The sequence below is a fragment of the Oncorhynchus masou genome, chromosome 31 (assembly GCF_036934945.1).
Source record: "Oncorhynchus masou masou isolate Uvic2021 chromosome 31, UVic_Omas_1.1, whole genome shotgun sequence".
Taxonomy (NCBI): Eukaryota; Metazoa; Chordata; class Actinopteri; order Salmoniformes; family Salmonidae; genus Oncorhynchus; species Oncorhynchus masou.
This window is the reverse complement of record NC_088242.1, coordinates 50,314,311-50,331,166: the sequence shown is the minus strand read 5'-3', so window position 1 is coordinate 50,331,166 and position 16,856 is coordinate 50,314,311. Positions and strand designations below refer to the sequence as shown.

At 44.6% G+C, this 16,856-nt stretch overlaps 1 protein-coding gene across 4 annotated transcripts in view; it reads right to left on the bottom strand.

Annotated features, from left to right (window-relative positions):
* LOC135524082 (non-muscle caldesmon-like) overlaps positions 1 to 16,856 on the bottom strand; it is a 53,163-nt gene that overhangs the window by 6,431 nt on the left and 29,876 nt on the right. For 3 of the 4 annotated variants that reach the window (XM_064951267.1, XM_064951266.1, XM_064951268.1), the window contains exons 3-13: positions 10,220 to 10,357; positions 9,630 to 10,020; positions 8,886 to 9,524; positions 8,265 to 8,285; positions 8,055 to 8,111; positions 7,494 to 7,772; positions 4,872 to 5,000; positions 3,960 to 4,003; positions 3,775 to 3,847; positions 3,253 to 3,387; positions 2,801 to 2,905 (exon numbers count right to left, since the gene is read on the bottom strand). In XM_064951267.1, coding sequence (XP_064807339.1) covers positions 2,801 to 2,905; positions 3,253 to 3,387; positions 3,775 to 3,847; positions 3,960 to 4,003; positions 4,872 to 5,000; positions 7,494 to 7,772; positions 8,055 to 8,111; positions 8,265 to 8,285; positions 8,886 to 9,524; positions 9,630 to 10,020; positions 10,220 to 10,357 — 2,011 coding nt within the window. The remainder of the gene's footprint in view (positions 1 to 2,800; positions 2,906 to 3,252; positions 3,388 to 3,774; positions 3,848 to 3,959; positions 4,004 to 4,871; positions 5,001 to 7,493; positions 7,773 to 8,054; positions 8,112 to 8,264; positions 8,286 to 8,885; positions 9,525 to 9,629; positions 10,021 to 10,219; positions 10,358 to 16,856) is intronic. The other variant, XM_064951269.1, reaches the window with a different exon arrangement.

Genomic DNA, 16,856 nt, shown 5'->3' with positions numbered 1-16,856 from the left:
CAAATAGCCTGCCTCAAAAGCTAAATGCAAATCTAAGCAAAACATTTCATATAACATACAGAAGGAGTGCTTTACGACTTCTCTCCATGAGAGGGAAACCTTGTAGCGTTCATGTAGAAGCAACTTGGCTCTTACAAGTACTTGTGGCCAGAAGGAATGGGACTCAAGATAAAACTTCATAAATGTCAGATTCGAACAAAGTGGCTTGCCAATTCAACAGTACGCCTCACATACTGTTCTGTCTGTCTCTAATAGAACTGGTCAAATTAGCCTGCTAGCAAGCTAGAAAGAATAGGATGCACTGACTGTCTCAAATGGCCTCAACATCACACTGGATATGTCATTTACTTTAGATATACATCCAATTTAGGATACCTGTATCCTACAAATCGGTTATACACAGAAATGATCTAGTTTAACTCTCTAGTTTTAAACTAAATTAGAAATTAGAAATGAAAACAAATCAACTGCAAAACTCGTTTTTTATGAAACTGGTCGTCAACTGAAAACATTTGAGAGACTTTACATTTTTTGATTGGTCCTATACAGACGGTCACATTGTCACCAAGATCTAAAACGTCCCCACAAGACACTGTTTACACACTTCCATAAACCACACACTCATGTGCCATGGCTATGATGTACGCAAACTTGAATGTTCTCTTATCGTACTCTGTCAGCAGTAAGATAACGTTAAAGTAACTATCCAGTCCAAGCAAGGTGAAATATTGCCTCTGACAGTGGCTGATGTGGAGTGGGCAGAACCAGGGAGGTACACTATATATACAAATGTATGTGGACACCCCTTCAAATGAGTGGTTTTGGCTTTTTCAGCCACACCTGTTGCTGACAGGTGTATAAAATCGAGCACACAGCCATGCAATCTCCACGGACAAACATTGGCAGTATAATGGACTTATTGCAGTGACTTTCAAAGTGTCAACTGCCTCTGCAAGCAACGTCAGCACAATAACTGTTCGTCGGGAGCTTTATGAAATGGGTTTCCATGGCCGAGCAGCCACACTCAAGCCTAAGATCACCATTTGCAATGCCAAGTGTCTGCTGGAGTGGTGTAAAGCTTGCCGCCATTAGACTCTGGAGCAGTGGAAAAGCGTTTTTTGGAGTGATGAATCACACTTCACCATCTGGCAGTCCGACGGATGAATCTGGGTTTGGCGGATGCCAGGAGAACTCTACCTTCCCCAATACATAGTAGCAACTGTAAAGCTTGGTGGAGGAGGAATAATGGTCTGGGGATATTTTTCCATGATTCGGGCTGGGCCCCTTAGTTCCAGTGAAGGGAAATCTTAAAGCTACAGCATACAATGACATTCTAGACAATTCTGTGCTTCCAACTTTGTGGCAACAGTTTGGGGAAGGCCCTTTCCTGTTTCAGCATGACAATGACCCTGTGCACATGGCAAGGTCCATACAGAAATGGTTTGTTGAGATCTGTGTGGAAGAACTTGACTGTCCTGCACAGAGCCCTGACCTCAACCCCATCAAACACCTTTGGGATGAATTGGAATGCCGACTGCGAACCTGGTCCTAAATGTCCAACATCAGTGTCTATATACTAATACTTTTGGTCATGTAGTGTATGTTGGCATCCTGCCACACAACTATCGTACTTCTGTTGTTTGTTTGGTCTTTTTCTCGCCTGAAATTGAAAGAGAGAGATGCTGCTTATGAACAGGTGAATGGAGACAATAGTTTGGTTAAACAGTACAGATACAACCTACGCAGATCGGTCAAGATTCAGCGGGTCAGGCACAAGGCGTATGTGGCAGGGGCTCCTAACAATCACGGATTACGAAAAGAAAGCCAGCCGCATCGCGATCACCAACACCACCCTTACCGGACAAGCTAAATACCTTTTTCTCACGATTCGAGCATAATGGCCCTGAGCTCCCGAGGAGAGACCATGATGACATGGGCTACATACTCATGGTATTCAATGAGGATGTATGTAAGTCATTCAAATGTGTTAACCCTCGCAAGGCAATATGCAGACCAGCTGGCTGTTCTCTGACATTTTCAATGTCTCTGTAGCTCAGGTGGCCACTCAAGATACCCACTATCATCCCAGTGCCCAAGAAAGGGAAGGTAACTGAACTGAATGACAACCCCCCTCCTCATCAACGCAGCTGCTGTGGAGAAGGTCGATAACTTCAAATTCCTTGGCGTACACATCTCAGAGAAGCTGAAATGGTAAAACCACATGGACACCGTGGTGAAGAATGCCCCGACAGCGACTCTTCAACCTCAGGATACTGAGGAAATTCGGCCTGTCCCCGAGGGCTCATCGAGAGCGTACTGTCGGGCTGCATCACAGCCTGGTACGGCAGCCATGCCCTGTTCTGTTCTACCCGCTCCCATCACTCAGACACGGGCAGTATAGGAGCACCCCCCCCCCCAACAGTCTTTACCCTTCCTCCACCCTCCACCCTCATCACTGCTACAGTTGGTATTATGTATATAATACTATTTGTTTTATTTCACTCAGTCCTGCATGTTGGAGCTAGGAGCCAATGATTTTCGCTGTACCCTGCAGTCACACCTCGAACCAGGCAGTACGTTCGCAGTGCTCCCAGACTGTTTGTGTAAAGTGTCTCCACGTCTGACATGATGCGTATAGAAATCCTATTTCAGCGTGTTTCCACTAGTGTAAGTCACAAGTTGAAAGACAAATGGATGATCGTATAGACGTGCACTCACCAGGTCGGCCATTTGGGGTCATTAGACTACAGCTAGCCATATTTTCAAGTTAAAGAGCTCAATCGTGTGTGTTTGTCCTTACGTCAGCCTTCTCAGCTGCGGCTGCAGCTGCCTTGCCAGTGTCTGCTGGGCTCTTCCCCCAGCCTTTGGTCAGTCCAGCCACACCCACTTTAATATCAGCAGCATCCTGCAAGAAGATGGAGAAGTAGGCTGTCATTCATGACTTACAGTCAGCGATTGTCTTCCTGTCTCCCAATCGCTTCTTATTTTTAAATTTGAGTCATTTAGCAGATGCTCTCATCCAGAGCGCCTTACAGGAGTAATTAGGGTTAAGTGCTCAAGGGCACATCAACAGGTTTTTCACTTCGTCAGCTCGGGGATTCAAACAAGTGACATTCCACTTACTGGCACAACTCTCTTAATCACTAGGCTACCTGCTGCCCTTCTTCTCCCTCTCTCCCTTTCCCTCTCTCAACCCCCCCCCCCCTCATCCATGTCTCCCCGTCCCTCTCCTGACTCCCTCTCCTCCCTCACCTTATTCATAGGCTTGGGGCTTTCAGTGGCCCCCCCAACGTTCCCTTTCTCCCACATGCTCTTGATGTTGCGGATGCTTGGTGTCTCTGGCAGGTCTGAGACCGGAGACTTAGGAGACCTCACATCCCGGTTGGTCTATGGAGAGGGAAAGGAGACATTTCATTTGTACATTTTGGTCATTTAGCAGAGGCGCTTATCCAGAGCGACTTACAGTCAGACATCAAGATAATGCCACTTAAAAATAAATACATAGAGAAACTGGGAGACAAGTGATTATGTTTGTATTCCATTTATTTACTTATTTAACCTTTATTTAACCATAAAAGTCAGATGAGAGCCACTTCTCAATTCACAATGATGACTACAAATGGACAAAAAGGTCCTCAACAAGATACAATCACCTAATTTCTGCCTCCTAGCTTTTTATTGGATTTTTGTACTCATTTTGTCATCTTATGACATGATGAGTCGGCCTCACGATGCCCTGGAACACTATGCATTTAGGATGTGTCTATGCCTTACCTGAACTGCAGCAGTGTATAGATCCAGTCTGTTGCCTATCTTGGAGACAATAGGAGCATGTGATGTCTTACAGCTGTAGGAGCGAGAACACACAAACCGTGAGTACAATGCAGTACACTCTAGACTGAAGGTTTACATGAAACCATAGTATACCATAGTAGAAGTAAAAGGCAAGGAATGCTCACCCTTTCTGGGCTCTCTGGTTCAGGAATTCTGCTCTTTCCCCAATCTAAAAACACAGAGAATAGACTAACTTGATTACACTTGTAAACACATTGTTGACATGCAACACACAGCTGATGCAAATGTCTGCTGCTCTCTCTCTCTCTCCCTTGGTCCCTCTCTTTCCATTTCGTCTTTTCTCCCTTTAGACTACAATTCGTACCATTCTTGGGCAGTTAGTTCTGTGAGATCTGAACAAAGTGAACCCAATGGTGATGACTCAGTGTTGTGTTGAGGAGTCAGAGACTATATTTTCTGCCTCTGTGAGATAATACTGTCACAAAGCCAGTATAAGCAGGTTCCTGTCAGCTCCTGAGCCCCGGGCCGGGAACCCAGAGCTGCTGTTTATGATAAATGACAAGTCCATAACGAGTGTGCGCACAAACGCATGCAAGCCTTACACTCAGGCAGGGACACACGTACACAAACACACAAACACACACACACACTGCTAGCTGTGGATGCTCCCAAAATACTTGTCACAATAAATTCCTCTCAGTCCTAGACCTCCTCTAAACACCCATATTTGAGCACAGTTGTGAAACCAGCAGAAAAATCCCTGTTCCGCACTTGTCATGGAGAATTTCTGTTTTTATGAAAAGCTGTCTATCATTCAGAGGAAATAGAAACAGGCTTAACAATTAAAGAGACAGCAGCATGTTTCAAACTTGGAAACACATAGCAGTTCCCCATGTTTGTATGAGAATAATTCTGTGGATCTTTACTCAAGGTGTTGCATTGTATTGCTTTATGGGAAGACATTGCACATCAATATGGACACAATATCTATAGGCGATAGCTTTTGTTAATCATCAACGGATCTCTCTCAGTTACTGTAATGATATCATCTGTAGCGGAAGCCTATAGGGCCTCACCTTGCCCTTGGGCGTGACACCCAATGTGAAGGGTTTCTTGTCGCCCGATTCCTCGATCATCTGTTTCTTCTTCTCTGCAGCGTCTTTTCTTCTTTGCTCTATCTCTTCCTTCAACCTCTTCCTCTCCTCCTGTTAGAACCAGAGCAATAGCCCATTTTACCATCATTGTTATCGTTAGGGTTAAGGTTAAGGTTAAACCGGGATGAAGACATGAAGCTAGGGTTAGGGTTTTTTACTAGGCACAAAATTGAAGAAAACGTTCTGAAATGTGGTGAAAACATGTTTGGTTTTTAAATAATTTAGCTGTTCAATAAAGCAGGTAGTGATTCAAAAGAGTTAGTGCAAAAAGAGTCAATACAGGTAGTCCGGGTAGCTGTTTGGGTAACTATTTAGCTCTCTTATGGCTTGGTGGTAGAAGCTGTTCAGGGTCCTGTTGGTGCATCGGTACCGCTTGCCATGCGGTAGCAGAGAGAACAGTCTATGACTTGGGAGGTTAGAGTCTTTGAACATTTTTAGGGCCTTCCTCTGATATCGCCTGGTATAGAGGTCCTGGATGATAGGGAGCTTGGCCCCAGTGATGTACTGGGCCGTTCGCACTACCCTCTGTAGCACCTTACCAACCAGTTGCCTTTTTGAGGATCTGAGGGCCCATACCAAATCTTTTCAGCCTCCTTAGTGGGAAGAGTCATTGTTGTACCTTCCTGAATGTGTTGGTGTGTATTGACCATGTTAATTTAATAGTTATGTGGACACTGAGGAATTTGAAGCTCTCAATCCCCTCTACTACAGCCACGTAGATGTGGATGGGGGCGTGCTCAGCCCTCCCGTTACCTGCAGTCCACAATCAGATCCTTTGTCTTGCTGACGCTGAGGGAAAGGTTGCTGTCATGGCACCACACTGCCAGGTCACTGATCTCCTCCCTATAGGCTGTCTCATGGTTGTTGGTGATCAGGCCTACCAACGTTATGTTGTCAGCAAACTTAAATGATGGTGTTGGAGTCGTGCGCGACCACGCAGTCATGGATGAACAGGGAGTACAGGAGGGGACTAAGCACGCACCCCTGATGGGCCCCCATGTTGAGGGTCAGCTTGGCAGATGTGTTGTTGCCTACCCTCACCACCTCATAGTTGTACCGGGATTTCTTATAAGTGTCCGGATTAATGTCCCGCTCCTTGAAAGTGTCAACTCTAGCCTTTAGCTCACTGCGGATGTTGCCTGTAATCCATGGCTTCTGGTTGGGATATGTACCGACGGTGACTGGTGTGGTGTACTCCTCAATGTTATCAGATGGTCCTGTAGCAAAACGGTCCTGTAGCTTAGCATCCGTTTCATTAGATCACTTCCGTATCGAGCACGTCACTAGTACTTCCTGTTTGAGTTTTTACTTGTAAGCAGGAACAGGAGATGAGAGTTATAGCCAGATTTGCAAAAGGGAGAGCGAGACAGAACCTCTAATACTTTTTTTACTCCGTTTTCTCCCCAATTTCGTGGTATCCAATTGGCAGTTACAGTCTTGTCTCATCGCTGCAACACCCGTACGGACTCGGGAGTGGTGAAGGTAGAGAGCCATGTGTCTTCCGAAACACAACCCAACCAAGCTTGCCAATTGTGCGACCCTATGGGACTCCCGGTCGCAACAGAGCCTGGACTCGAACCCAGAATCTCTAGTGCCTTAGACCACTGCACCACTCAGGAAGTCTTCTAATACTTTTCTGTGTGTCGAGTAAAGGTGATCTAGAATTTTGTCGCCTCCACTTGCACAGGTGACATGCTGATAAAAATGAGGTAAAAGGGATTTCAGTTTCACTGCTTTAAAAACACCGGCCACAGGAAGCGTTGCCTCTGGGTGTGCATTTTCTTGTTTTCTTATGGCCCTATACAGCTTGTTGAGTGCGGTCTTAGTGCCAGCATCGGTTTGTGGTGGTAAATAGACAGCTATGAAAAATGTAGATAAAAACTCTCTTAGTAAACAGTGTAGTCTCATTGCACACCAGCTGTTGTGAACAAAGAGACACACACCTCCCCCCTCATCTTCCTCAAAGGCTGCTGACTGGTCTTGACGATGCATTGATGCAAGATGTATATTATCCATGTCTTTGTTCAGTCACAGAATAGTACAGTTCTCCAGGTCCCGTTGATAGGATAGTCTCAAATGGAGCTTGTACAGTTTGTTCTCTAGTGACTGTACGTTCTCAAACAGAACGGAGGGTAAAGGCAGTTTATTTGGCCACCAACATAGTCTCGTAAGATTGCCCGGCTCACCTGCCACTTCTACGCCGTTGCTTCCTCTTTCGAGTCCCGGGGAATTAGGGCCTGATCTAGTAAACAGAGCATCCAGAACTGTAGACTAGTTGAAGTAGAAATTGTCATCCAAATCGAGATTAGTGATAGCTGTTCTGACCTCCAGAAGCTACTTTCGGAGACATTATGTACAAAATAAGTTAAGATCAGTGTTAAAAACCTCCACAACATAGCAGAATTGGACAGGAGCCCGTACAACGGCTGCTATCCACTGCAAGCGACATTCCATATCTGTCTGTTTGTCCGTCCCCAGTTCCCACCTGTCTGTCTGTCCATCCTTAGCCCCCACCTGTCTGTCTGTCTCTCCGTCCCCACCCACCTGCTCCTTGGCCTTCTTTTCAGCCAGCTCTGCCTTCTTCTGCTTCTCTTCCTCCTCAATGACCTTCTTCCTCCCCTCCCTCTTCTTCTTCAGCTCCTCCAGCTCGGCCTCAGACTCGTGCTGTTTCTGCTTCATCTTCTCAAACTCCTCGCTGTCTGCCTCGTCACGACGCCGCTTCAGCTCCTCCAGCTTACGCTCCGCCTCCAGGCGCTCCTGGTCCTCGGCCTCGGCGGGGCGCGCCACACCGCCATTCTGCTGCTTGGAGAGGGAGGACTCCTTCTGTTCAATAGAGAGCACAGATAGATAGGGGTCTATCATGAATCCATTGGTCTATCATTGGAATGAGATTACAATACCCCTTCCAACATGCTTCATCTATCTCTATCAATTCAACAATGGAAACCAATTGATGAGTGACGGACCAGTGGATGAGCAACAGACCGGTGGATGAGTTATACGCAAATAAAAAGCAGAGATAGATAGAACAGGTAATGAATGCAACACACGGTGGTAGTATAATAAGGCAACTGTTTTGTCGGGTGGACAGAAAATGATGCTCACTTCGTCTTTCCTCACTGATCTTAACTTCGGTTTCTCCAACTCCACCTTCGCAGCCTCCTGCATCAAAGTCCAACAACGTAGAAACAAAAACAAAGTTATAAAATATAAACAAATGGTGTCCAGCATAATATGGACATTTTTACAATCTATGATTTAGATCATCACCGACATAATATTTCTATTTGAGTCGACATTTCCACTTGATCTTACCCGCTTTTTGGACTTTTCCTCCTTGGTGGGCAGGAACACAGGGAAACATAACAAGGGAAGTCAGATAACTCTGGCATCTATCTACATATGCGAACTGTAGAAGCCAGGCAAATTGCCATACAATGGTGTCCCACTGCAGCCTGAAAGGTGAGAGCAATGCACATGTACGTTGATGCTGACCACAGACACACACACTGTGACAACACTGTGACATAACTTAGCCTGGTTGCTGATCTGTTCGTGCCAACTTCTATGGCTCAGTTTGGCATGACAATGATCATAGGAATTGGCAGGACAGAACAAACAGATCTGGGACCAGACTAGGACACAACTGACCAAGTTCTCAATGATGCAAAGCAACACATCGTGACCACTCTGTGATCTGTGACCAGACCTTAAAGCATGGGAGAATGTGGATGTGGAAGTGGCCCAAACAGCGAAGATGTAAAACGCAGCAAAACCTGGATAACCCAAATATATCCTCTACATGTGTCATTTAAAATATCTTGAATATAACTGTATTATTGAGCGTACTGTATTATGATACAGTAGATATATGAGGAACATTGGAGTTATCCAGGATGTGAATGGAGGCAATCACCCTTAAAGTCACACTGATACCTCAGCTCTCTTTTTTTCCTCTGCTTGCTTAGATTTTTTAACTTTCTCTTCAGCTTCTTTCTGGAGTTTTGCAGCTTTTTCTTCTTCTTCTCCTTCTTTCTTGAGTTTTGCAGCTTTTTCTTCTTCTTCTCCTTCTTTCTTGAGTTTTGCAGCTTTTTCTTCGTTGAGTCTTGCAGCTTTTTCTTTTTCTTCAGCCTCTTTCTTCAGTTTTACAGCCTTTTCTTTTTCTTCAGCCTCTTTCTTGAGTTGTGCATTTTTTTCTTCTTCTTTCTTCAATTTTGCAGCTTTTTCTTCTTCTTTCTTCAATTTTGCAGCTTTCTCTTCCTCTTCTTTTTTCAGTTTTGCAGCTTTCTCTTCCTCTTCTTTTTTCAGTTTTGCAGCTTTCTCTTCAGCTTCTTTCCTTTCTTTTTCAGCCTTTTCCTCCGCCTCTTTCTTGAGTTTTGCTGCAGCCTCTTTTTCTTCCAACTCTTTTTTCTGTTTTTCTTCCTCTTCTTTCTTAGAGATCTCATCAACAGATATATCCTCTACTGCCATCTTGGGCATAATTGATATTTCAAACCCGCACTCTTGTAGTGGTGCAGCGGGTACAACAAATTCAATAAATTTCTCTTGTACTATTTGTGTTTCTTCAACGTCTTCCTATGAGATAAAGTACATTTTGTGTCAATATAACTTCCTGTAAATACAAAACCTCCCATCCAACATTTATGCCCTTTAACGTTAATCTAGGAAGCCATACTTTACCTCTTTCTTCTCTTCCTCCACCTCCTCAGCTTTCTCAGGCTCTGTGATGGGTGCAGGCTCTTCCTCCTTTGGCGTCGCCTCCTCTTCTTTCACCACCTCCTCCTCCTCTCTACTCCAGGAGTTGGTGGTTACTTCCTCCTGGGCTGGTTTCTCCTCCTTCTCCTCCTCTGTGCCTCGGTGGCGCCCGCTAGGGAAGGTCTCCTCCTGGCTGTTCTCATTACCATCGGTGATGGTTGGGTCGAACTCCTTCTGTCTATCCAGTGCCTCTTTCAACCTCTTCTGTCTGCGTTCCTCCCGCTTGGCCAGGCGGTCCAGGAGTACCACGTCATCCCCATCACCTGCTGAGGAGCTCCCCTCTGCTCCGGTGAAGGAGGACTCGGTCTCTGTCACACTGTGGAGTGGAGGGGAAAACAGAATGAATTACTTGTATAGACAAGCACTGGAACTTATATTATTGTTACCAGATGGGTTCTTTCTACAGATCAGGGTCTTGTTCAGTAGGGAGAATGAGGTGGTTCTACCTAAAATTTGTAGAAGACATTTTGGTTTTCAAGGATTTGTTCATGTTCTGGGTGTCCTGTGTTCTCTACCTGTGAGTGTTGTTGACCTCTGTTGTCACGGTGCTGCTGCTAGACTCCTCCATCTCCGCCTTTTTCATTCGTTCCTCACGAGCGTTTCTCCTACGCTCGCGAGCCACCTCCTCATCATCATCAGTTGTGCTGAAGCCCCTGAAACAAGCCAAGACATACACATAAATGGGAGATGTTAGCCTTTTGCGTACAATTATTACTGCCATACAAATTAATGATATTATCCCTATTGCATATCATTAGGATTCCCCTACATACCAAACCATCACTACAATTTGTTTCATCAAGCGTTTTACAGAGGGACATTTATTGGGGCCTAAGCTTCCAGACATTTATTTCCACCCTGGGGAGTTACTTACATTGTGTCCCAAATGGCACCCTATTCCCTACTAATTGCACTCTATAGGGAATAGGGTCCCATTTGGGAAGCAATCTTGGTCTTTAACCAAACATGGAGATAGGGAAGTAGAGAGAAGTGATGTACTGGACTTGGTCTCTGTTACAGTTATCTACATGGGAGGTCAATGTAAATTGTGTGTATATAGGCAGGTACAAACATACAGTATGTTGGGCTGAGAAGAGCCTAATTCCATCTCCGTTCTTTATACAACACTAAATCTGCCATGTAGTCATGGCCTAATCCTTATGTCCCAAAGTGTGATTATATAGAGTACATACACGTCTTTAAGACACCTTACTGTATATACAGCCACAGCTTTTAAAAGAGCGGTCTTAAACGGATTCATTTGTAGATGGGTTTACACTACAGACCCTATTGCAAGCATTCACAAAGAACATGCTAAATGGAGCTACACACAGGTTCAGACTAACAGGAAAACGCTGAAGTTCAGACTGCTCATCCGTCTAACCAACAGTCTCGTAGTGCTTTGAGAGAGATGATCCAGCCATAGACCTTACACTGCACAGTAGTGCCGACGGTCTCACAAACTATTCAAAGATGAATTATCAGGTCTCGTCAGTCAAACACGTGACCCTGTACTGATCCACCATGTTGTCTCCCAGTGATCTGACCTACAGAGCAATTACAGATACTGCGGATGGATGGATGGATGGATGGATGCATAGTGTCGTGGTGGAAGAAGGTCAGACTGATAACACACACAGGTATGCATGTGTTGTGAATCAACACGTCACCGAGAAGAAAGAGAGAGAGAATAGGGAGAGCCCCAGAGGGAGCACAATGCTCATCAACTGGACTCCCAGCCAAGATAAAGAGAAACCAAAATCCATATCACGATAACTTGACTGAATTATCATGATAACGATAAATTGAATGACACATTAATGTGGACCACATTTCATTTTTTTAAAATGTTTATTAACCTTAAAACTACAACATGGTGTAGCTATCAAGTGGTCCATTAACAATCACCCATATTAGCATACTTGTTTCATTTCAAACTTCACATTTCTATGGTAGGGTTATAGATTATTTATCGCAACAAACCATATCAAGAAAATATCCACGATAACTGGTTGGTTTGTTCGGAGTCGATAACCTTTGGTTTATCGTTCCAGCTCTGGAAAGTGGGATACGGAGATAGGAGGGAGCGAGAAATGGAGAAATCAAACAATCTAATCTTATTAATGCCTTGCCTTCTCTCTTTCCTTATTCATCTCATGTGTGTGTGTGAGAGGATCCGTGGCTGCAGAGCATGCCATGCCGTCTCTCGCCTTGTTTATGAGGTGAGCAGAGAGCTTGAAATGTCCCGTTGATAGAGAATGGGTATTATCCCCTCCCCCCACACACACACATACAGTACATTCAGAAAGTACTCAGACCCTTTAACTTTTTCCATCTTTTGTTACGTTACAGCCTTATTCTAAAATGTATTAAATAGCTTTTTTTCCCTCATCAACCTACACACAATACCCCATAATTACAAAGTAAAAAAACATTTTTTTACGGAAATATCACATTTACATAAGTATTCAGACCCTTTACTCAGTACTTTGTTGAAGCACCTTTGGCAGCGATTACAGCCTTGTGTCTTCTTGGGTATGACACTACAAGCTGGGACACCTGTATTTTGGGAGTTTCTCCCATTCTTCTCTGCGATCCTCTCAAGCTCTGTCAGGTTGGATGGGGGGTGTCGCTGCATAGATATTTTCAGGTCTCTCTAGAGATGTTCGGCTATGAAAAGCCAACTGACATTTACTCCTGAGGTGCTGACCTGTTGCACCCTCTACAACCACTGTGATTATTGTTATTATTTGACCCTGCTGGTCATCTCTGAACGTTTGAACATCTTGGCCATATACTGTTATAATCTCCACCCGGCCTAGCCAGAAGAGGACTGGCCATCCCTCAGAGCCTGGTTCCTCTCTAGGTTTCTTCCTAGGTTCCTGCCTTTTTAGGGAGTTTTTCCGAGCCACTGTGCTTCTACATCTGCATTGCTTGCTGTTTTAAGCTGGGTTTCTGTATAGAACTGTGACATCGGCTGACGTAAAAAGGGCTATAAAAATACATTCGATTGAGGTTCGATTGGGTTCAAGTCCGGGGTCTGGCTGGGACACTCAAGGACATTCAGAGACTTGTCTCGAAGCCACTCCTGTGTTGTCTTGGCTGTGTGCTTAGGGTCATTGTCCTGTTGGAAGGTGAACCTTCGCCCCAGTCTGAGGTCCTTAGTGCTTTGGAGCAGTTTCATCAAGGATCTCTCTGTACATTGCTCCATTCATCTTTCCCTCAATCCTGACTGGTTGCTTTGACATGTACTGTCAACTGTGGGACCTTATACAGACAGGTGTGTGCCTTTCCAAATCATGTCCAATCAATTAAATTACCACAAGTGGACTGCAATCAAGTTTTAGAAAGTTATGTTTTTTATATGTATGAAATGAGGAAAAATGTCTAAAAACATGTTTTCATTTTGTCATTATGCTGTATTGTGAGGAGGATTTTTAAAATGTTATATATTTTATAATAAGCCTGTAACGTAACAAAATGTAGAAAAAGTCAATTGTCTCATCGCTACAACTCCCGTAAAATTGTCTTTTCTCACTACCGAGTTCCAAACTTCCTCTGGAAGCAACTTCAGCACAAGAACTGTTCGTCGGGAGCTTCATGAAATGGGTGACCATGGCCGAGCAGCCGCACACAAGCCTAAAATCACTATGTGCAATGCCAAGCGTCAGCTGGAGTGATGTAAAGCTCGCCACCATTGGACTCTGGAGCAGTGGAAACGTGTTCTCTGGAGTGATGAAGCACGCTTCACTATCTGGCAGTCCGACGAAAGCATCTGGGTTTGAAGGATGCCAGGAGAATGCTACCTGCCCCAATGCATAGTGCCAACTATTAATTTTGGTGGAGGAGGAATAATGGTCTGGGGCTGTTTTTCATGGTTCGGGCTAGGCCCCTTAGTTCCAGTGAAGGTACATTTTAACGCTTGAGCATACAATGACATTCTAGACAATTCTGTGCTTCCAACTTTGTGGCAAAAGTTTAGGGATGGTCCTTTTCTTCTTTCAGCATGACAATGACCCCATGCACAAAGCGAGGTCCATACAGAAATGGTTTGTCAAGATCATTGTGAAAGAACTTGACTGGCCTGCACAGAGCCCTTACCTCAAGCCCATCAAACACTTTTGGGATGAATTGGAACGCTAACTGTGAGCCAGGCCTAATCACCCAACATCTGTGCCCGACCTCACTAATCCTCTTGTGGCTGAATGGAAGGAAGTCCCCGCAGCAATGTTTCAATATCTAGTGGAAAGTCTTCCCAGAAGAGCGGAGGCTGTTATAGCAGCAAAGGGGGGACCAATTTTATTTTTTATTTTACCTTTATTTAACCAGGTAGGCCAGTTGAGAACAAGATCTCATTTACAACTGCGACCTGGCCAAGATAAAGCAAAGCAGTTACACATAAACAAACGTACAGTCAATAACACAATAGAAACATCTATGTACAGTGTGTGCAAATGTAGAAGAGTAAGGAGGTAGGCAATAAATAGGCCATAGAGGTGAAATAGTTCAAATGTAGCATTAACACTGGAGTTATAGATGTGCAAGTAGATACTGGGGTGCAAAAGAGCAGGAGGGTAAGTAATAATATGGGGATGAGGTAGTTGAGTGTGCTATTTACAGATGGGCTGTGTACAGGTACAGTGATCGGTAAGCTGCTCTGACAGTTGATGCTTAAATTTAGAGAGGGAGATATAGGACTCCAGCTTCAGTGATTTTTGCAATTCGTTCCAGTCATTGGCAGCAGAAAACTGGAAGGAAAGGCGGCCAAAGGAAGTGTTGGTTTTGGGGATGCCCAGTGAAATATACATGCTGGAGTGTCTGCTACGGGTGGGTGTTGCTATGGTGACCAGTGAGCTGAGATAAGGCGGGGCTTTACCTAGCAAAGACTTATAGATGACCTGGAGCCAGTGGGTTAGGCGACGAATATGTAGTGAGGGCCAGCCAACGAGAGCATACAGGTCGCAGTGGTGGGTAGTATACGGGGCTTTGGTAACGAAACGTATGGCACTGTGATAGACTACATCCAGTTTGCTGAGTAGAGTGTTGGAGGCTATTTTGTAAATGACATCGCCGAAGTCAAGGATGGGTAGGATAGTCACATACGAGAGTATGTTTGGCAGCATGAGTGAAACTAGACATTAATGCCCACAATTTTGGCATGAGATGTTCGACGAGCAGGTGTTCACATACTTTTGGTCATGTTGTGTGTATACACACACACACTCAATGATTTACAGATGCTGGGGAGGAGAGGAAGTGCGCAGGTTTTCCGAATGACAAAGGTTGCTCTGAACAATCAGTATTTCTCTTCAAGAATACCATCATACTGTACATACTCATGTTGATATGTTACAGATTATAACAATTGGGGGGGAGTGGGAGAAAGAGACTCAAGTTGTCAGCTCTGAAATAAAAACAGCAGTCAAAACATCCCAGCGTCTACAACGTGTCCTCGGGCTCAGGCCGTGCTGCAGCGAGGCTCCGTGTGTGTGAGGATGCACAGGAAATGCAGGGCAGGAGCTGGACTGTGAGAAAACTGCAGGCCCGCCCTTCAGACCACAGTCAGAGCAGGGGCTGATGGGACTTCAGATAATACTGTAGATACCGTACATGCAATGGGCTGTAGTTTCATCCATGAGCAAACAAACAATGCACCGACCTTTGTCTCCTTCATTAAACAGAGAGTGACATACAAAGTGATCCCTTCTCACAGCCTCCTGTACCCAACAATACAGATTCTGTCATTTACAGCCTATTCCATTCGACTGTTGACGGAGATGTGACACTTTTAGATTGATACTCACGCTCCAATTGGGAATACTTGGTCTCTTTTGGACATGTTTTAAACCAAGTCTGCAGTATAAAGACAGACTGAAATGTGACAAATCTGTTCTTTATTCTGTATAGAGACTGGGATTTTGAAGACATCAATTTCAATGAACTTTTCCTTTTGATCAGTCCAGCACACGCGCAGCACTACAGACGTTTTCACACACCGCGATTGCAGAACCCCACTGCATTATGGTGGCCAAACTCACAGCTAAACTACTGAATCGCTCTATTTCCCTGCACCCTTTCTATTCTTTCTCTCTCCCTCTCTCTCTCACTGGCTGGCGGTGCTTCCTGCTGAGCAATAGAACCATTCCTCTTCGCTGGACGAAAGCCTCTAGATCCAAACTGACATTTAGGCGTGGTCACAGTGGCAGCTTAGATGATGCATTGCAGTAATTTGTGACTTTGTCTGGGAACGATTGCACTCACCCTTCAATTCCACACGCACACAACACACAACACGCACACAGAGGTCTGAACTCTCCAAACAGCCCAGCCAATCTGTTCACTAATGAATGAGCAAAGCAATCGAGCTCATTAAGCAGTCATCACTTCAGCCTGCCGCTACATCCAAGTCTTCTGTCTGTTTCTGTCTACTGCACAGGGCCTGCTGGGCCAACACATGGATATGCTCAGACAAAGACAGAAACCATTACAGTACATATCCTGTGCTTTCACACATACACTCACACACATGCTTGGATATATTTTTCGAAAGAAATGGTTCCAGAAAGGATTATTTGGCTGTCTCCATAAGAGAACCCTTTTTGGTTCCAGTTTAGAACCCTTTTTGTTCCAGATATGATTATTTTGGGTTCCACGTAGAACCCTCTGTGTAAACGGTTCTACATGGACCTCAAATGGGTTCTACCTGGAACCAAAAGGGGTTCTTCAAAGGGTTCTCCTATGGGGACAGCCGAAGAACCCTTTTAGGTTCTAGATTGTACACTCTTCGGGGAAAAAAAGGTGCTAACACATCAACACACACACACACTCAAATTGTACAAGCACAACTGGTCATTATCTGTCTACAAGCCCATATATGGCTGCTGGACTATGGGAGGTTCAGGAGGAAGGGAAAGTGCTTCATGACTCTGCACAATGTAAACACTGCATACCAAGGAATCGGCAGTCTCATTCAAACAAACCTCGAATGCTGTTCATTTATTCTCCATAAAACATCCATAATACGGCATTCAGCAGCATGTTTCTGAATGTTAGATTATAGCAAACAGATATATTCACAGTAAAAAGCAGATTTCCTAAACAATGGAAAGTGTAACAGAATACGTAAGGTTCAATCATAAGCAGAATCGATTG